Below are 19,204 nucleotides of genomic sequence, written 5' to 3' on the forward strand. Positions count from 1 at the left end.
AATTTGCTACACTTTGACCCGATACGGGTTTTAAGAAATGTAATGGAAAGTGAGTTGAAAAAGTTGGTGGGATGTTGGTCCTACTTTTAAAGTATTAGTTTTATAATAAAATGTGAGTAAGAATGAGTTAGTGGAATATGGGGTCCACTACCAAAAATAGTAAAAGTGAAAGTGTATCAAATTTTCAGGGACGGACCGAAATGGTAATATGTATCAAATTTTCAGGGACAGAGGTAGTAAAATAAAAGAAAAATAAAAAGGAAAATGTGTTATGCCTGAATTACCGAAAAATGAGTCTCGTTTATTAAAGAGAGATAAATTTAAGAAGAGTTATGTCTGAATAAATTCATTAACAATTTTAATCGATCCCATCTAATAAAGTATAAAACCGAACCAAATTTGAATTTACTTCTGTCATTTTGACTTAAATTACACTTTACTAAAAAATTAGTTATGCAATTAAGTGCAAACTAAATGAGGAAAAATGATTAGGAAGGAAAGAGAAAAACAATAATGAAACTAAGTTGACTAAAGCTTTTTATGTCGAAAATGGAGTTGCCTTGACTTGAACTCCACACTTTTGTCAGCCTCTGATCCCTATCCAGTCACTGTTCACTTGCAAAAATCTCACCAACTAAACATCTTCAACCTCAAGTCGATTTCATTTTTCATTTTAAACCCATCTTTTCACAAAAATGAGTTTCACTCCAGCAACGGCGATTGTAGAAAATTGCACCGGTAAGTCTTGAAATCTCGGAATTTAGCAGCGTTTTTAATTTATTCTTGTCGAATCTCGATGGGAGTGTTAAAGATTTGATTTTGTATACCAATGTGCAGTTGAAACATCTTGAAAACACCATTCCCCCTTTTCCTGCGGTGTTAATTGATTAATGATGCCTGCATCTTGGATTCTACTTGGGTTTTGGTTGATTTCATGTTTTAGGTTTTCGAATTCTGATAGTTTTGGAGATAGAGGGAGTAAGCATTCTGTGAGCTACAGCTATGATAGGATTGGTGAAGTGAATAAAGCTTGTGCATTTGTATTGAAATCTGCTGCTGTGTTGAAACCTGATGATAGCCGTTTGTATACAATAAAAGAGGAGCTCTCTTTCTTGAATGGTGATTGGTGGCAGGAATTGAAAGGGGGAGCTGCTCCATTGATGCCCTTTGATGATAGGGGGGTTTCTGCTGATGATGATCTTCGGTCCCCTATAAACTTGGCCTCCTTTTGGGTTACCGACGTTGGTCGTCGTCTTCATTCGAAGAATTCGATACTTGTTAGTGGGATTTTGCAGTTGGGGATGACTCTTGAAGGTTTGCTCTCAGAAAAGCCCTTTGAAGGGAGCCCTAGGTTTGATATATGGCCTGGCCATTCGCAGCTCTCTGTTATCTTTCAGGGGATCTACACTGAATCAGATGGGGAGAGGGTGATGTGCTTGTTAGGGAGTGCAGTGCTGCCCTCTCGTCAGCCTGATTCGGGTGATCCATGGGGGTGGGTGAAGGAGTCTGGTTATACTAACCAGCCACTTCTCTCACAGGATGATCGGATCGTGCTCGTGCTTCGTTACCCTAAGATGGTGTCATTGAGGAGCAGGGCGGTCCATGGCAGCGTGAGAAGCTTGAATCCAAAGTCGAACCTCAAGTACTTTGATGAGGTTCACATCTCTTCTTGGTTGAGATCTTCTGCGAATTATCAGTTTGATTCTGGAAATCTCGTCTCCAAAGCGTGTGAGCCTTATCCGTATAAGGATAGCTCGGTTAGTGGTGATGTTGATGTGTACAAAGGGCTTGACTTCTGCGACATACTCGGGAGGTTCACTCACCAAGAGGCTCTCACTATTCTGCCAAACTGGAAGTGCAATGGCACGGATGAGTTCTGCAGTAGGTTAGGTCCGTTTGTGTCGGATAAGGAGATTAACGCCACGGATGGGAGCTTCAAAGATGCCAAGCTTGTTCTTCAGGACGTTCGCTGTGAGAATATGACTTCAAGTGACAATAGTAGGCTTACGAGGGTGTCTTCCGTGTTCAGAGCTGTTCCTCCCTCCGAGAATCGTTTCACTGCAGCACAGAGGACAGGGCTTGGTAACATGACTCTTTCTGCTGAAGGGATATGGAAGTCTTCGTCCGGACAGCTCTGTATGGTTGGTTGCTTGGACGGAAGTGGCTGTGATACGCGCATTTGCTTGTATGTTCCTCTTTCTTTCTCCATAAAACAGCGTAGCATAATTATTGGTACTATGTCGAGCATTGATATCTCTCATTCGCCATATTTCCCTTTGGCATTCGAGAAGCTAGTCCGTCCTGCTGAGTTATGGGACCAGTTCACTTCCACTCATCCATATTACAAGTACTCGAAAATTGACTCTGCTGGTGCTATACTCGAAAGAGACGAACCTTTTAACTTTGGGACTGTGATCAAGAAGTCACTCTTGAAGTTTCCAAAAATGGAAGACATGGGAAACTTTCATTACAGTCTCTCTCTTTTAGCTGAAGACCTAACTCTTCACATAGCTGCTGTACCCGATCCGTTTCCTAAAACTTATTTGGCAAAAGCCGACTTGGAGATGGAGATTCTGTCGCTCGGCCCTTTGTTCGGGCGTTATTGGCCGGGAAAATATGATTCAACTTTACAGAAAGAAATCCCTTACTCTGATAAAGGTGAATACACAGAAAGCCAGCTCCTCCTCAACGTTTCCGGCCAGCTTACTCTCGTTGGAAACAAGTATTCCAACTTCTCTTCACTATTCGTGGAGGGGATATACGATCCACACGTTGGAAAGATGTATCTTGTTGGTTGCAGGGATGTTCGAGCCTCGTGGAAGACCTTATATGAAAGCATGGACCTTGAGGCCGGGCTGGATTGTTTGGTTGATGTGATGATTTCATATCCCCCGACTACAGCCCGGTGGCTAGTCAATCCGACTGCCAGGATTTCCATCACTAGCCACCGGACTGAAGACGATCCACTCTACTTTATCCCGGTGAAACTCCAAACAGTTCCCATTATGTACAGAAGGCAACGCGAGGACATCATATCACGTAGAGGCGTGGAGGGAATCCTCCGCGTTTTGACACTCTCCGTTGCAATCGCTTGCATTCTGAGCCAGTTGTTTTACATCAGAGATAACTCGGAATCCATTCCGTATGTATCTCTCGTGATGCTGGGAGTACAAGCTCTCGGGTACAGCTTCCCGCTCGTTACAGGGGCGGAAGCTCTGTTAAGAAAGGCATCGACCGAGTTCAGTGAAAACCAAACCGATGACCTACAGAACAGCCAATGGCTGCACGTTATCGACTACACGGTAAAGATTCTAGTACTCGTAGCATTTTCGTTAACCCTCCGGCTCTGTCAGAAGGTGTGGAAATCGCGCATCAGACTACAAACACGCGCCCCTCTCGAGCCTCACCGTGTCCCAAGTGACAAGAAAGTACTTATCACAACCTTAACTCTACATGTTGTTGGATACATCATTGCTCTCACTGTCCACTATATGAGTACAAGCTACAAACCTCTTCAAACAGCGCAATTTGTCGATTCCACGGGATATTCACACGTGATACGTGAATGGGAGACCGAGCTGGAGGAGTATCTCGGCCTAGTTCAGGATTTCTTCCTCCTTCCACAGGTCATTGCTAACTTGATGTGGAGAATCCACGTCAAACCCCTCCGGAAACTTTACTATATCGGGATAACCTCAGTCCGGTTCCTCCCCCACGCGTATGACTACATAACATCACCCATACCGAACCCTTACTTCTCTGAGGAGTACGAGTTTGTGAATCCGCGGATGGATTTCTTTTCCAAGTTTGGTGACATTGCTATACCTGCTATCGCAGTTCTTCTAGCGGTTGCTGTTTATGTTCAGCAGAGATGGAACTATGAGAAGCTCAGCGAAACGCTTCGGTTGGGCCGAGCAAAGTTTCTGCCTTTGGGTTCCAAAGTGTATGAGAGGCTGCCCTCTGTTTCTCATGAGGCTGAGCTTTCTTCGGGTGTTAACAAGAACTCGAGGCACGAGGAAGGGCGCGGAGTGATCAAGATTGATGTCTGACTTGTCTGACTAAGGTGAGGTTTACATGTAAATGAAATCAGTTCTAGCTTTAAGAGCATGGCCAGTTTCATTCTCTTTTGCTTTCTTAAAATGTGCTTTATAGGTCATGAGATATATTTATATCTTCTAATTGCTGGCCTAATTCCACACTGGAACATGTTGTTTTTAATGATGTCTGTAAATTGAAATGGTGGTTATGAGATTTTAGTTTTCTCCTTCATTTACCTTTGATCACCCTGAATTTGGTGACTTGTGTCTGAAATCTTATAGTACATAGAAGGGTAATTTTGTCAAACTGTAAATTTAGAAAAAAAAAGGAAAGACTAATACTTAGATTTATGGGGGATGTTATATTACTAACTCATAACTTAATTGCTAACTATAACTAAATAATAGCCATTAGATATTCAAATTAAGGGCTTAGATCATCAATCCTTAAATGTCAATACGATAAACGAAAAACGTCAATAAGGCCATAGGATTAATTTAAAAAAATAGTAGGGGTATTAATGTCAATTAACTACATGTTTAGTTATAACTAATTTTTAAAAGAAATCCCAAAACGGTAAATTCATATAACATATATCAAATTAAAGATAATTTCATAAGGATTCCAACGATATCCTACATGCATATGTTCCGACGTCAAAATTTGAAAAAAAATTCAAAAATTTTTAATTTTTTCGTACAATGCAATGAAATGTCAACATACTATATAAAATATGTCAATATAATACATGTAGAATGTCAATATAAACAATGGGTTAACATTCTTAAAGCATTGTGTTGACATTCTCAAAGCATCGTGTTGATATTTTCGAAACACTATATTGATACTTTCATCCAAAACCCTAATTTGAAGTTTTTTTTTTATCTTTTTTTATTTTATTAATAAAAACGAAAATTACACGTGGCAAATTGTAGACCACACGTTTTTTAAAATCCTATGGCCTTAAATTAGTTGTAGTTAGCAATTAAATGATGAGTTAGCAATTGACCACTCCCTTAGATTATTACCGAGTGAACAACTATTATAAATATGGAATTAAATTGGAATAAAGGTAAATATGGAATTAAATTACATTCCGTCGTACCAAGCATATCTTTAGTGACTAAGTTACGTAGTTTTCAGCTCCTAATCTATTATTTCACCTAGAAATTGCACAATTTGCGTCTTGGTAAATAAATGTATAGTACTGCATGTTCCTATTCAAATACTCCCTCTATACACCAAGAACTGTCTCATATGTCATTTTGGGACTTTCAACATTAAATATTTCATTTCACTTTTGTTTTTTTTTAAATGCATCTTACATTCCACTAATCTTTTACATCTATTTTATTTATATTTTTTAAAATATGTTTGGAGTCAAAGTCGGACGACGGATGGAATATATGTTTTCTTTGATTTTTAGTGAAGTTATTGCAAGATGTCACAATTATAAATGTGTTTTTTAGCAATCAATCCTTTTCTTTTGGTGGAAAAAATATTTCAAAGAATTGCGTCATATTTTTTTTATTTAATTAATAGTACTATTTCAATTTTTTAAAGGGCAATATTACAAATCGTACCAACTTACCAACCGAGTCAAACAAAAGCGATAAGATATGTATGTTTAAAACCTTCATGTTGTTTTCACTCATATAACGACCTACCAATTATATAACCCAGAAATTATCATTTTCAATTTTTACATTTCTAATCTATCAGCCCATCATAATAATTTAACTATGGTATCTAGTTATAAATAGGTGTTGTTTCTTGAAATTGATCGAAAACACACTCTCTCTCTCACACACACACACAACATCAATCAATCAACCATGGGATCGGAGACAGTTCACAAACTTGCTGTGATAGAATTCACAGACGAGAACACAAACCCTGAGACAGAATCATGGTCGGAGACATGTAAAAAAGTAGTTGATGCTCTTGAAAAATATGGTTGCTTTGTAGCAATTTACGACAAACTCACCAAAGAAATACACGAACAAGTGTTCGAATCCTTGCAAAGCCTATTTTCTCTCCCAACTCAAACCAAGGTCCAAAACAAGTCCTCCAAGCCCCTCTACGGCTACGTCGGCCAGATCCCCTTCCTTCCTCTCTTCGAAAGCATGGGCATCGACGACGCCCACACCATCCGAGGAATTCAAGATTTCTCAAACGTCATGTGGCCTAACGGAAACCCCACCTTCTGGTACGTAAGTGTGTTCTTGTTGCTTGTTAGTTAGTCACTTTGAAATTTCAATTTTTTCGTAATTGTTTCATCAGCATACGAAATAACATCTTTTGGTGATGCTCAATACAACGTTAACATAAGTACTTTGGATTTTCTTTTTTTTTCGTTGTTACTTTATTTTCTTCTCTTTTTTTTATGAAACGACTTTTATTATAGCATCACCAATAGACTGTTTTCAACCGTTATAGGACAGAACAAAATTTGACCAAATTTCATGACTTAAATGACTATTCAGTGAAAACCTAGTTGCGTACACAAAGTTGGCAGCGGAACTGGAGAAGATCGTGGTGCGAATGGTGTTCGAGAGCTATGGTGTCGGAAAACACCACGAGTGGTACGTGGGATCTGCCAACTACCTCTGCAAAGTGATGAAGTACAGAGAGCCCAAGATCGGTGAGAACAAAATGGCATTTGTTTCACACACTGACAAAAGTTTCATGTCAACTATCCATCAAAACCAAGTTGATGGCCTCGAGATCAAAGCCAAAGATGGCGAATGGTTTGGCGTCCGCGGGCTTCCTCTCTCCTCCATCGTTGTCATGGCCGGTGATGCAATCATGGTCAGTTTATCAACTTGGCAGTTATCATGTCTCTTCTATATATTCGTCAATAATCTTTTCTTCTTATGAGGCATTTTAAGGGGATGAGTTACTCATTTTACGAACTTTGTTTTGGAATAGGCATGGAGCAACAATAGGATAAAGTCCCCTCATCACAGAGTGACTATGGAAGGGAGTGAAGCAGCAAGATACTCAGTTGGGCAGTTCTCATTCATGGAGAAAGATATGGTGGAGACGCCCGAAGAGTTCGTGGACGATGAACATCCTCTGAGATACAAGCCATTTGATCATCTCAAGTATCTTGATTTTTTCAGCCAAGAAGAAAACAGAAGGCTGGAGAGTGCTATAACTACCTATTGTGGTGTTTCACAATGAGAGTGTGTCATTTGTATAATAAATTTGTGTGGTTTTTACATAAGTTGAATGTTGTGTTTAAGGAAATAAACTGTTGTGTGTATTGGTTGATTTCCAGTGTTGTTGTTTGAAAAATGTAAGTCAAGTATTGCTATTGATAATATTGTTTTGGAAACATTATGAATGACAATTTTGTTTTCATTAAAATGAAGGATATTGTAGATTTCTAAGAAAATAAAATTTAAGGGAAGTAATTTAACAAGTCTAAAATTACATCTAATACTCATGTATGGTCATAAGTTCTTTTATTTCAAATTACGAATTACTTACATCACCTTAAACTGCCAATTTTCCTCGTAAACAAACTTGTAATTAGTCTTAACTAAAATAAATAAATTTTATAGTAAACTGCCATTTTTGTTATCTAAAAAGTAGTACAAGTATTATTTTGCTTTTTTAAAAAGAAACGCTTTTTAACTATGCATTCGAATAAAAATAGTATTCCCTTAACTTAAGCGAATCAACTACTAGTATAATATGCAAAAAGTAATTACTCCACATAATTTTCTTGACAATTACATTTATCCTAACAAACCGGCCGATCTCATTAAATTTCAATTAAATTAATTTGAAGATCTCTTGCAATTGTATTTTACCCAAGCATGCATGGACAGATATATACCAATCGCTGCATTTTTAATTATTAATCAATAATGCTAATTTAAAAATTGGTGTCATGTTTGTCCTTTTATCTTCGTCTACTTTGATATTGTTCTACAGGCCAGCGTTTAATGTTACCTTTGATTATTGATTAATACTATCATTTAATTAGAAAAATTCACAATTATGTCCCGCTTCTCAATTCTAGTTCTGGATAGACCTTAGAGCATCCGCAGCGGCGCTCTTACCGCTGTCTGTCCGTCCGTGCCGCTGAGCAGGCGGCGTCCGTCCGCCGCTGCATCTCGTCTGTTCGTGCCAACGGCACGGCGCTGCTCTTAGCTAAGAGCACGTCCGTGCCGCTGAGCAGCCCTACGTGGCGTCTTCTTATTGGCTAACGGCATAGCCGTTGGCAAATTAGATTTTTTATTTTTATTTTTTTAAAAAATTCAAAATTTATTTAAAAAAATGTTTTTAAATAAAAAAAAATTATTTTCCCACTTCCCAAAAAATTATATCCGTTTTCTACCCACTTTTAATTTATTTTCCCCAAAATTCACATTTTCATCTATAAATACCCCCACTTCAACACAAAAAAAATCACATTCTCATCTATTCTATCATCTACATTCTCTCATCTTTTTTCTCATATTCTCTCATCGAAATTCCCACCACACTATTGGGTCAACTCTATTTGAACGATACATCTAAGATGACTCCGGATCAACTTGCAACACATGAGCAAATGATCCGGGGTCTCAAGAGGCAATTGGGGATATAGGACTAGTCTTCCACGTGTGTAATTTTTAATTTGTAGGATTTTAATTATATATTTTTTTATTTTCTAGGATTTTAATTATGTATTTTTATTTTTTAAGATTTTGATTATGTAATTTTTATTTTTTAAGATTTTAATTATGTAATTTTAAATTTTTAATGCAATTTAATATCGTGGAAATGTTTTTATTTAAATTAACTAATAAAATGATGGGACCCTTGAGCTTGTCCTTAGCTAAAAGCACGGTGTGGGTATTATGCTCTTAGCTAAGAATAAGGAGTAAAAGTGGACTCGAGTCCACTTCCGTGCTCTTAGCTAAGAGCACGGATGAGGATGCTCTTAAAGGGCCCGCTAAATGTTAATAGTGATACTCAATAATTGTCGTTTTAATAGTGATACTCAATAATTGTCGTTTTTTTTCTAGTGTACGTGGCACATGCATGTGATGTGGAAATAGGCTCTTATTTTCTTTGTTTTTAGTGAAGTCACTCAAATATCACAATTTTAAATATGTCTTTAATCAATCAATCTACACACAAACTCACCCAAGAAATATAACTACAATTTTCTCGACAACTACTTTCCTCCTAACAACTACGTATGCATCACTAAAATTCACTTAAATTGATTTGAGGAAGATCTCTTACGCTACTGAGTTATTCATACATGGACAAAGCTATTTTGTTTCATCGTACAATACGACCCTAGGCTGTTATATGTCATTTTCTAGATGATATCTCGTATCAAATAGATAATATATACATGTCCCTTAATGTTTGGCTTCTAGTAAAGTGACATCTTAATAAAAAGGAACTCGTGCTTCACATTTGATATAACTATTAAGTCTAGCTAGCTAGTATTTTTCATTTTCAATATCTTACCATATAAACCCATAACAATCTACCATTTTTTCAAACCAAACTTGCATCTCCAAAATCAGAAACAAAGTAATAATAATGGGTTCCGAAACTACCCCTGAGCTTCTAGTAGTAGACTTCAACAATCCAGAAATGAAGCCAGGCTCAAATTCTTGGTCATCTGCCTCCAAAAACATAAGAGAAGCATTTGAAAACCATGGTTGTTTTGTAGCATTATATGACAAAATCTCACCCCAACTCCACAAATCCTTCCTCAAAGCAACTGCTGACGCGTTCAATCTTCCCGTCCAAACCAAAATCCGAAACATCAACGAAAAACCCTACCATGGACACATTGCTCAAATTCCCATGGCACCCCGCCACGAAGCCTTAGGCATCGACTACGCAGACACTCTCGAAGGAGCTCAGAGCTTCACCACTCTCATGTGGCCTCAGGGCAACCAATCTTTCTGGTTACTATTTTTTTTTTCATAAACCCTAATTTTCTTTTTTGGAAACCCTAATTTTTTTAAGTTAACTCTAGTGAGACCATGATGAGCTTTGCAAAGACGGTCGCAGAGCTAGATAAAATGGTGGTGGCTATGCTGTTTGAGAGCTACGGCGTGGAGAAGCACACAAAGTCATATGGCGACGCGACCACTTATCTTCTCCGGTTGATGAAGTATGGGGTCCCAGACGAGGGAGAGAATACGTTGGGTCTTCCGCCACACTCGGACAAGAGCTTCATCACCATACTCTATCAAAATCACATCTCCGGCCTCCAAACTAGGGCAAGAGACGGGCAGTGGATTAATGTCCAGTTCCCGCCCGCCTCTTTTGTAGTCATGGCCGGAGATGCTTGCAAGGTTAGTATATTCGTACATAACCAGCAGTCTTATTTTTCTATTTTGGCCTGTACATGTATAACAATTAGCCCCCTTAAAATTTTGGTAACCTATTTTCTTTCAACTACTCCCTCTGTCCCTAAAATTTTGTCACATTTTTCCATTTCCGTCCGTCCCACAAAATTTGTCACATTTCAGTTTTTACCATTTTTGGTAGTAGACCCACATTCCACTAACTTATTCTCACTCATATTTTATTATAAAACTAATACTTTAAAAGTAGGACCCACACCCTACCAACTTTTTCAACCCACTTTGCATTACATTTCTTAAAACCCGTGCTCGGTCAATCTGTGACAAAATTTGGGGGATGGAGGGTGTACTAATTAACAATACTTCAATAATTTTTTCTGATTTCGTCTGGTGATAAAATAGGCGTGGAGTAATGATCGGGTGCTTTCTCCGATCCACAAAGTTACGATGGACAGTGAGGGAAAGGAAACAAGATACACAGCTGGGCTGTTTACTTTCGTTACCAAGACTGTGGAAGTTCCAGAGGAGTTGGTTGATGGTCAACATCCTTTGAAATTCAAACCCTTCCTTCACATGGATTTGCTCAAGTTTTACGAAACAGAACAAGGTCGTCGATCCCAGAATCTGCTCCAAGATTTTTGTGGTGTTTGATTAAAGTAACCATGTATTTTTATATTTATGGTGATTGAACTGCAATAAGTCAAATATTGTGTGTTTGATTTGGTGGTTTATATATCAAAGTTAATGTCAGTTTTTTGCTTCTATATATGGCTATCTCTTACCGAGTAAAATATAGTACTGAATATTTCTAGATTTATTCACAAGCATAATAAAAATGACTAGTAATATCACTCTTATTAATTTCATGTGTTTATTTCTAAAATGGGTCATGAGATGGATTTGGCCATTTGGGTTAGCTTGGGCCGCGCTTTATTCGGATTTGGGTCTGTGCCAATAAAAATATGAACTAATTTAGTTTGAGTTCGTGGTCCTGAGTTGATACCGTTACTTTCTCTCGAACCATAGTAATAATACTTTTTTATTGAATTATTTATTCCTCTTGAAATTATTCCTTGTTTCTTCTTTTATTGCTTTCCTCGTGGAGTCGGCCGACCCCACCGCCGGTCCGTGAATACCTCCGAGAACCTCTCAGAATAGGCCGTCGACCCATGGCTGCTCCGGCTCCGACCCCATGCTATGGCTGCTTCATCGACATGAAAGAGAGAAGAGGAAGAGAATTAGAAGAATAAGCTTCTTGAAAAGTTTGAAAAAGAAGAGAGATGTGACGATAATGGAGAACGAAGAGCGGCGGCGCAGTGCTCTAATTTTCTTTTAGTAAACCTAGGTAGTTGAAATAGTTTCTAATATTGATTAATGCAACGTTATTTTATTTCTTTGTTTAAGTGTAAATGTAATTAATAAGATAAGATATGCTTGATTAGTTTAAATTATATTTTATCATTAGAGTCTTAAGTAATAAATGAGAGTGATTGCTAACTCATCACTTAATTGCTAACTATAACTAATTTAAGGCCATAGAATTTTAGAAAATATGTGGTCAACAATTTGCTATGTGTAATTTTTGTTATTATTAATAAAATAAAAAAAGATAAAAAAAACGCCAAATTAGGGTTTTAGATGAAAATATCAATATATTGTTTCGGAAATATCAACACAATGCTTTGAGAATGTCAACACAATGCTTTAAGAATGTTAACCCATTGCTTATATTGACATTCTACATGTATTATATTGACATATTTTATATAGTATGTTGACATTTCTGCTTACGAAAAAATTGAAAAATTTTTAATTTTTTTTTTAAAAATTTTGACGTCGGAACATAGCATGTATGATATCGTTGGAATCCTTATAAAATTATCTTTAATTTGATATATGTTATATGAATTTAACGTTTTGGGATTTCTTTTAAAAGTTAGTTATAACTAAATGTAGTTAATTGACATTAATACCCCTATTGATATTTTATGGAATTAATCCTATGGCTTTATTGACGTTTTTTGTTGATCGTATTGACATTTCGTGATTAATGATCTAGGCCCTTAATTTGAATATCTAATGGCTATTATTTAGTTGTAGTTAGCAATTAGGTATTGAGTTAGCAATATAACACTCCCCCTTAAGTAAATTGGTCTAAAATATTTATTACAACTAAATAAGTATGATTGATTTAGAGTTAAATTTTTATTTGTAGTTGCAAATAAAAATAATATTTGTAAAATTACAAATAAAACTAAATAGTAAACTTAGACGCTAGCTAAGACATATTTTTGATAATATAAATGATACATGGAACATTAAAAAAAATTATAGTAACAGTCTAAAAAATTAAATTTTATAAAGTTTTTGATGTGGTTTTTCTATTTTAAAAAATTATGTTACTCGCATTTAATCCTCCCGTCTATGAATAAATGTCCCATATTTGACCGATACGGATTTTAAGAAATTATTTAACTTTATGTGGTAAAGTGGGTAGAAAAATTATTAGAATATGGAGCCTACTTTTATATATTAGTTTTATAATAAAATGTAAGTTGAATTAGTTAGTGAAATGTAGAGTCTACTTACCAAATATAGTAAAAGTGGAATAGAACATTTATTCGCGGATAGATGAAAAAGGAAAATGAGACATTTAATGACGGAGGGAGTGTTAAATACCTTGCAAAACGAAAAATAATGCAATATTCAAATTTTACTAATATATATAATAATTATTTAAATATTATATTATATTTATTAATTAGTTTTCGACCCCACGAATTGGATTTTATGGGTCCGTCATTGCTGGGAGTGGGAGTACAAGCTCTCGGGTACAGCTTCCCGCTCGTTACAGGGGCGGAAGCTCTGTTAAGAAAGGCATCGACCGAGTTAAGTGAAAACCAATCCGATGACCTACAGAACAGCCAATGGCTGAACGTTATCGACTACACGGTGAAGATTCTAGTACTCGTAGCATTTTCGTTAACCCTCCGCCTCTGTCAGAAGATGTGGAAATCGCGCGTCAGACTACTTACACGAGCCCCTCTCGAGCCTCACCGTGTCCCAAGTGACAAGAAATTACTTATCACAACCTTAACTCTACATGTTGTTGGATACATCATTGCTCTCACTGTCCACTATATAAGTACAAGCTACAAACCTCTTCAAACATAGCAGTTTGTCGATTCCACGGGATATTCACACGTGATACGTGAATGGAAAACCGAGCTGGAGGAGTATCTCGGCCTAGTTCAGGATTTCTTCCTCCTTCCATAGGTCATTGCTAACTTGATGTGGAGAATCCACGTCAAACCCCTCCAGAAACTTTACTACATCGGGATAACCTCAGTCCGGCTCCTCCCCCACGCGTATGATTACATAATGATACGAGCATATCTCCTAAAATATTCCCCACATCTTATTATTTATTTAGTTATTGATTTCCCATATCTTTTCATAATTATTAGGATTATTTCCCGGCCAAGGACATTGGACTGCCGTAAAGAACATACTCAAGTACCTTAATCGGACTAAGGACTATGTTCTAGTTTACAATGCAGCCGAGCTCTGTCCCTTCAATACCTCCTTTAGGACCTCCTCTCGCATGTTCGGGTTCAGCTTCCGTTGTGCATCTCGATGAGCCTTTGCACTTTCTTCTAAACGGATGTGGTGCATGCAAAGATCTGGACTTATTCCCACCAAATCTGAGAGAGTCCATCCTATTGCCTTCTTGTTCCTTTTGATGACCTCCAACAACTCCTTCTCTTGTTCCTTGGTCAAGTTGCTGTTGACTATTACTGGAAATGTCTCGTCCTTCTCCAAGTAAGCGTACTTAAGGCCTGGTGGAAGTGTTTTTAGCTCTTTTTTCGTTCCATTAGTCTCCTGAGGCAAGGGATTTTTTTTTGAATTTTCCGGTAAAGTCTCTTTCCCCTACCCAGGAGATTTTTCCAAACTGGCCACATAAACCGATCCCCTGGACCTAGCTGATTCCGGGTTTCTGCAGAATTCCATAATGGCCTCTGTGAGCTCTTCATCTGTCAATTCCTCTGTGTTCACTGCTGCACACCATCCCACAACCTCTTTGTCAATCGAATGGCTCAACTCCGAGTTGTCGATTTGTTCCTGTATCAATTATGTCTCAAGATATTCTTGGACTAAAGGGTTAATAACATCAATAGCGTAGAGATTCTCGACATCTAAAGGTCTTTTCATCCCCTCATCTATGCTAAAGGTATAATTTTTCCCCATTATAGTCCAAGCAAATTGTTCCATCAAACACATCGATAATGGTCTTAGCCGTACGCAAAAATGGCCTCCCCAAAAGTACCCCACTAGACTCAGCAGACTCATTATCATTCATCTTGATCACGTAAAAATCAGCAGGATATAGAAATTCATGCACTTTGACTATAATATTTTCCAACACTCCTTCAGGGCAAATGCAAGTTCTATCTGCTAGCTGGATTACTACCTTGGTAGCAACCATTCTTACCCCGGTTAGCTTCTTATAGATCGAAAGTGGCAAAACATTTATTGACGCCCCTAGATCACACATGGCATGCTCAACTTTGATATCCCCTAAAGAGATGGGTAATGTGAACATACCTGGGTCGGTGCATTTCGAGGGCATCCTTCTCTTCTGTATCACAGCAGACACAGTTTCTCCAATCACAATCTTCCCATCTAGCTTGGTTTTCCCTGCAATAAACTCCTTGATGAACTTACTGAATGTGGGCATTTTCAAGGCTTGCAAGAATGGCAAGTTGATTTCCAACTTGCTGAAAATCTCCATGAGATCCTCTGTATCATCATTTTTCTTCTTCGCCTCCCCTCGATATGGAAATGGTTTTGCTCGCTTTACTGCATTTGTGGAAGTCCCAGCCTGGGTTTCATCAACTGCTTTGTTTCCTTCCCTACTTCCTTCCTCAGGTTCGGGGTCTAGGAAAAACGGGTCCCTTGATCGAGGTAGACATCCCCCTACATCTTCCTTCTGGAGGTCTCTCTGAACAATGATCTCCTTCGGTCCAGCGCCTTCCTCTCGCTGTTTCTGACTCTGTTTCCCTTCTTTGGTTTGCATAAGCACTTCCTCCTCAGTTTCCAACGTCGGCCCTTCGTAACCCCGTCCAGATCTCAAGGTGATTTGACTAATGTTTGCTCGGTCTGGCGGCTTGACAGTAGCAGGAAGTTTTCCTTCATTCCCTCGCATCTCATTCAAGGAAACTGCGATATGGGAAAGTTGTTTCACCATCATGTCCATGGCGGCTTTTTGTTCTGACTGAGCATCTTGCAATTTATGCACCATGTCATTGTTGGAGTGTAGGTTACCTTGCATGAACTGCTGTGAATTCACTTGATCATGGACCATGTCATCCAAACTCCGTTGTGGTCTGAAGTTGGATTGACCAAAGTTTTGTCCTTGACCTTGGTTCTGTCGAAAATTTCCTTGATGATTATTGTTTTGGTTATTTGACCCTTGACTATTGTACTGGCTACCAGACCCTTGATTCCCTTGGTGGTTCTGTTGGGAATTCTGAAAGTTGCCTTGGTTATTCCTTTGGTGAGGTGGCACATAGGAGTTTCCTGGGTTGTTTTGATTTTTGTTCCCCCAATTAGTTTGGTCCTGATTCCTATACCCCAGCTGCAATTGTCCTTCTTGACCTTTCCCTGACCAGTTGGACTGCCTCTCCGGAGGGTGTGCAAAATTCGTGAGCTGCAGAGGAGATGGCCGGCTTTGATCATGGTCAGCCCATCTAAAGTTTGAGTGAGTCCTCCATGGAGCGTCCCTCTGTCTTCCTTGATTCCAACTTCCATCGGGATTCCAACTTCCCATCGAATTTGCTTGAGCTTGGCACTCCCCTTCGCAGGGCTGACTGTAGTATGGTTGCAGTTGCCTTTCTTCTTGACCAGGGGATTTCTCATTTTCCACTGGAGCATGCGGATTGTATTTCTCGATCGCATTTAGCAAGGCCTTTTCCAGTTTATCGATCCTATCTTCCACCTTCTTGTCTTCTTGATCCATCACTGCATTAGCTGATCCTCTCCTCAATATGCTTCGTGGGTTATCATAGGCCTTCTTTGCCTCAATTAGTCTCCCTAAGGTTTCCCGAGCTTCACTTGCCTTATTCTTTGTAAAATTTCCCCCGCTCGAGGAGTTCATCAAATCTTTTGATTCAGGGTTTGCACCCTCATAGAACAGATAATAAGTTTCTGCCTCGATCATCCGATGATAAGGACAAGCATCCAACAACTCTTTGAAACAGGACCAATAAGAACTCAGAGACTCATCGTATTCTTGCTTGCACTCCTGAATCTCCTTCTTCAAGGCATTCGTCTTGTTAGATGGAAAAAGTAATCCAAAAATTCCAGTTTAAAATCTTTCCACGTGTTGATCGAGTCGGGTGGAAGCCTCAGCAGCCAAGTGTTCGCCTCCCCTTTGAGAGCAAACGGAATTGCTCGAAGACGGTAGTCCTCTTCTGTTGCCTCGTTGGGTCGCTTCTGAATGCTGCATAGTTTACTGAACTCGTTCAAAAATTCGTAGGGGCATTCGTTCCTACGCCCAGAAAAAGTAGGTAGAACTCCAAGTACATTTGTCTTGATGTCGATCGACCTCCGTCGTGGGTTCGAAACTATAGCATGATCGGGTTCACCATCAAGATGTGCGGTGAGCGACCCTATTTCCGGATCGGGGTCAAGTAGATGAGCCATATCTGGGTCCTTCTCCTCCTCGGTCTCGGAATACTCTGGTTCGGTTGATGTCTCTGGGTTCTCCTCTGTCGATGAATTCCACTCCTTTTCACTCTCTGACTCGAACGGGAATGGATCTTCCGTTCTCAATCCTGATCTAGTGGTGATGGTAGATGTAGATTCCTTGATTCGCCACTCGTACTGGCCACTCCCTGATCCAGATGAGCTTGCCCAACTTCCAGATTGGAAGCCTGTTCTCATAAATTGTCAAGGGAAAAAAGAAATGACAGAAATTAAAATATTTACACCAAATCCCTAAATGAAATAACAACAAACGCCATCCATCCCCGGCAACGGCGCCACTTGAAAAGCCTGTAAATGCATGCTGTGTGTTCAAATGGGAAAATAGCAGGTTCCCTAGCTCCAGCAAGTCCACCAGATCACTCGGTCTAGGAACTCGTGGGTCGCGAGGAATCCCGGTCGTCGGACACACAAAGCACTTTTCCTTTCAAAAACCCTCAACCACTTTACTAAACCTAGTATAGGGAAGTAGGGATCAATCCCACAGAGAAGGATGCGTAATACTCATGTTCAAGGATTTGGGAGTGTTTTTGGTGTTGGCTGCGCCACGCATTTTCTTGGGTTGAGGAAAATTAAAATTAACTTGACTTGGGAACTTTCAAAATATTCTTAAACTAACAGCTAGACCTAGGAAATAAACCTACTGTGGGGACCATGTCTGAAAAAGCAAGGTACGACGTGAAAAGTTGGCAGAATAACTAACTCTCGTACTAACTGACAATGACATCCATCGTCTTCTACAACCAAATTTGCGTAAAAAACTTCTTAAGAGAAACAACATGAGTAAAACAAAAACAGAGCTACTGACTTGAAATCAAATTAATGCATAATAAACGAAGAACTTAGCAAATCTGCATACCCTAGACGAAGTGAAATAGAAACCAAGAAGAAATAAAACAAATCTATCGAACTACTGTCTTTCCACACGCCAAATCCAACCTCAGACGCTAAATCCACTCCGGATCCAAGCGTCCGACATGAACTCCAAACAGAAGAAACTCTCCATCACGTCAGATTTTACAAATAAGAACTCCGAATACTCAAACAACCACAGATCTGTCACCAAATTCCACATCAAACAACTTAACAACAAAATAAACAGAGATTGACATAGCAATTGAAGAATTAAGCTAAAAGCAGAGAGATCTATGCAAAATGACTTGAAATTAAACAACTAAACGCAGATCCATGAACGGTAAAACAGTTAAACATCATCAACATCAAGGTCGACTCCCAAAAGTGAAGTTCGACGGCGGAAATTAGCAAAAACAACTGAAATTAAAAGTAATTGTATCTTCGCCCTCACTAGGACGGTGTTGCCAAGCACGAAATCTCCTAGAAAGTACCCTCCCAATCACGATTCCCCCAGATTCATTCCCAAGTGTGTGTAAAGTGTATGAGCTAAGAAGAGTAAAAAAAACTATCTCTTCTGCGTTGCATGCTCTTCTCTATATATAGGCGTTTGAATGGGCCCAGCGAGGTATAGATAATGACTTTGTTGCCCTCAGCTGTAAACTCCTCTGTCACGCCACTTTTCCTTGTAAATTCTGCTCATTTCATTCCTTTCTCTCGCTAGACCATCTCCTCCATTACTTCCTTGATCTAGCGATTTTCTTCACACACCTGGCTTAGGAAACGTGTTAGACCCAGCAAATTATAACATTTTTTCGCACATACCGATGCATGAAATTAGCCTTATCACCTACATATCCATGTATATGATAAATTTCTAGACCTTTCTATATACTTCTAAGAATTAAAAAGAACTCTTCTCATGGTATTACTTGTAAGAATAAAATCGCCGTACTTAGATCAAGTCATCAGAGTAGTGTATTTCATGCGAATTACAAATTTGCCCTTCTCTAAATTCTTATACAAACATCAATCAAATTCTAATTTCTTGCATAATATTTACTCATATTATACTTTTAATACTCATTAAGAAAGACATAATGACACTCATTAACCGTCACTTATTATTTAAATTTATTCAGCTCTCTCGGCATCAACACCATTGGCGAAAACCTAATTCGTAAACTTTATTTATCCTGATTATAAACCTTCTA

General features: G+C 38.6%; 3 protein-coding genes across 3 annotated transcripts; all 3 read left to right on the top strand.

Annotated features, from left to right (window-relative positions):
* Nucleotides 1–573: 573 nt before the first annotated feature.
* LOC125205283 lies at nt 574–4,269 on the top strand. Its single transcript, XM_048104120.1, has 2 exons — nt 574–738; nt 838–4,269. Exon 2 carries the CDS (start codon nt 891–893, stop codon nt 4,047–4,049), a length of 3,159 nt encoding a protein of 1,052 aa, XP_047960077.1. The 5' UTR covers nt 574–738; nt 838–890; the 3' UTR covers nt 4,050–4,269.
* Nucleotides 4,270–5,804: 1,535 nt separating this feature from the next.
* LOC125205284 (probable 2-oxoglutarate-dependent dioxygenase AOP1) lies at nt 5,805–7,378 on the top strand. The gene is made up of 3 exons (XM_048104121.1): nt 5,805–6,247; nt 6,525–6,849; nt 6,970–7,378. Exons 1-3 carry the CDS (start codon nt 5,874–5,876, stop codon nt 7,222–7,224), a joined length of 954 nt encoding a protein of 317 aa, XP_047960078.1. The 5' UTR covers nt 5,805–5,873; the 3' UTR covers nt 7,225–7,378.
* A 2,114-nt stretch (nt 7,379–9,492) lies between these two features.
* On the top strand, nt 9,493–11,137 carry LOC125205285 (probable 2-oxoglutarate-dependent dioxygenase AOP1). The gene is made up of 3 exons (XM_048104122.1): nt 9,493–9,968; nt 10,040–10,361; nt 10,776–11,137. The coding sequence occupies exons 1-3, from the start codon at nt 9,595–9,597 to the stop codon at nt 11,022–11,024; spliced, it is 945 nt and encodes a 314-aa protein (XP_047960079.1). The 5' UTR covers nt 9,493–9,594; the 3' UTR covers nt 11,025–11,137.
* Nucleotides 11,138–19,204: the final 8,067 nt, after the last annotated feature.

The sequence above is a fragment of the Salvia hispanica genome, chromosome 2 (genome assembly GCF_023119035.1).
Source record: "Salvia hispanica cultivar TCC Black 2014 chromosome 2, UniMelb_Shisp_WGS_1.0, whole genome shotgun sequence".
Classification (NCBI taxonomy): Eukaryota; Viridiplantae; Streptophyta; class Magnoliopsida; order Lamiales; family Lamiaceae; genus Salvia; species Salvia hispanica.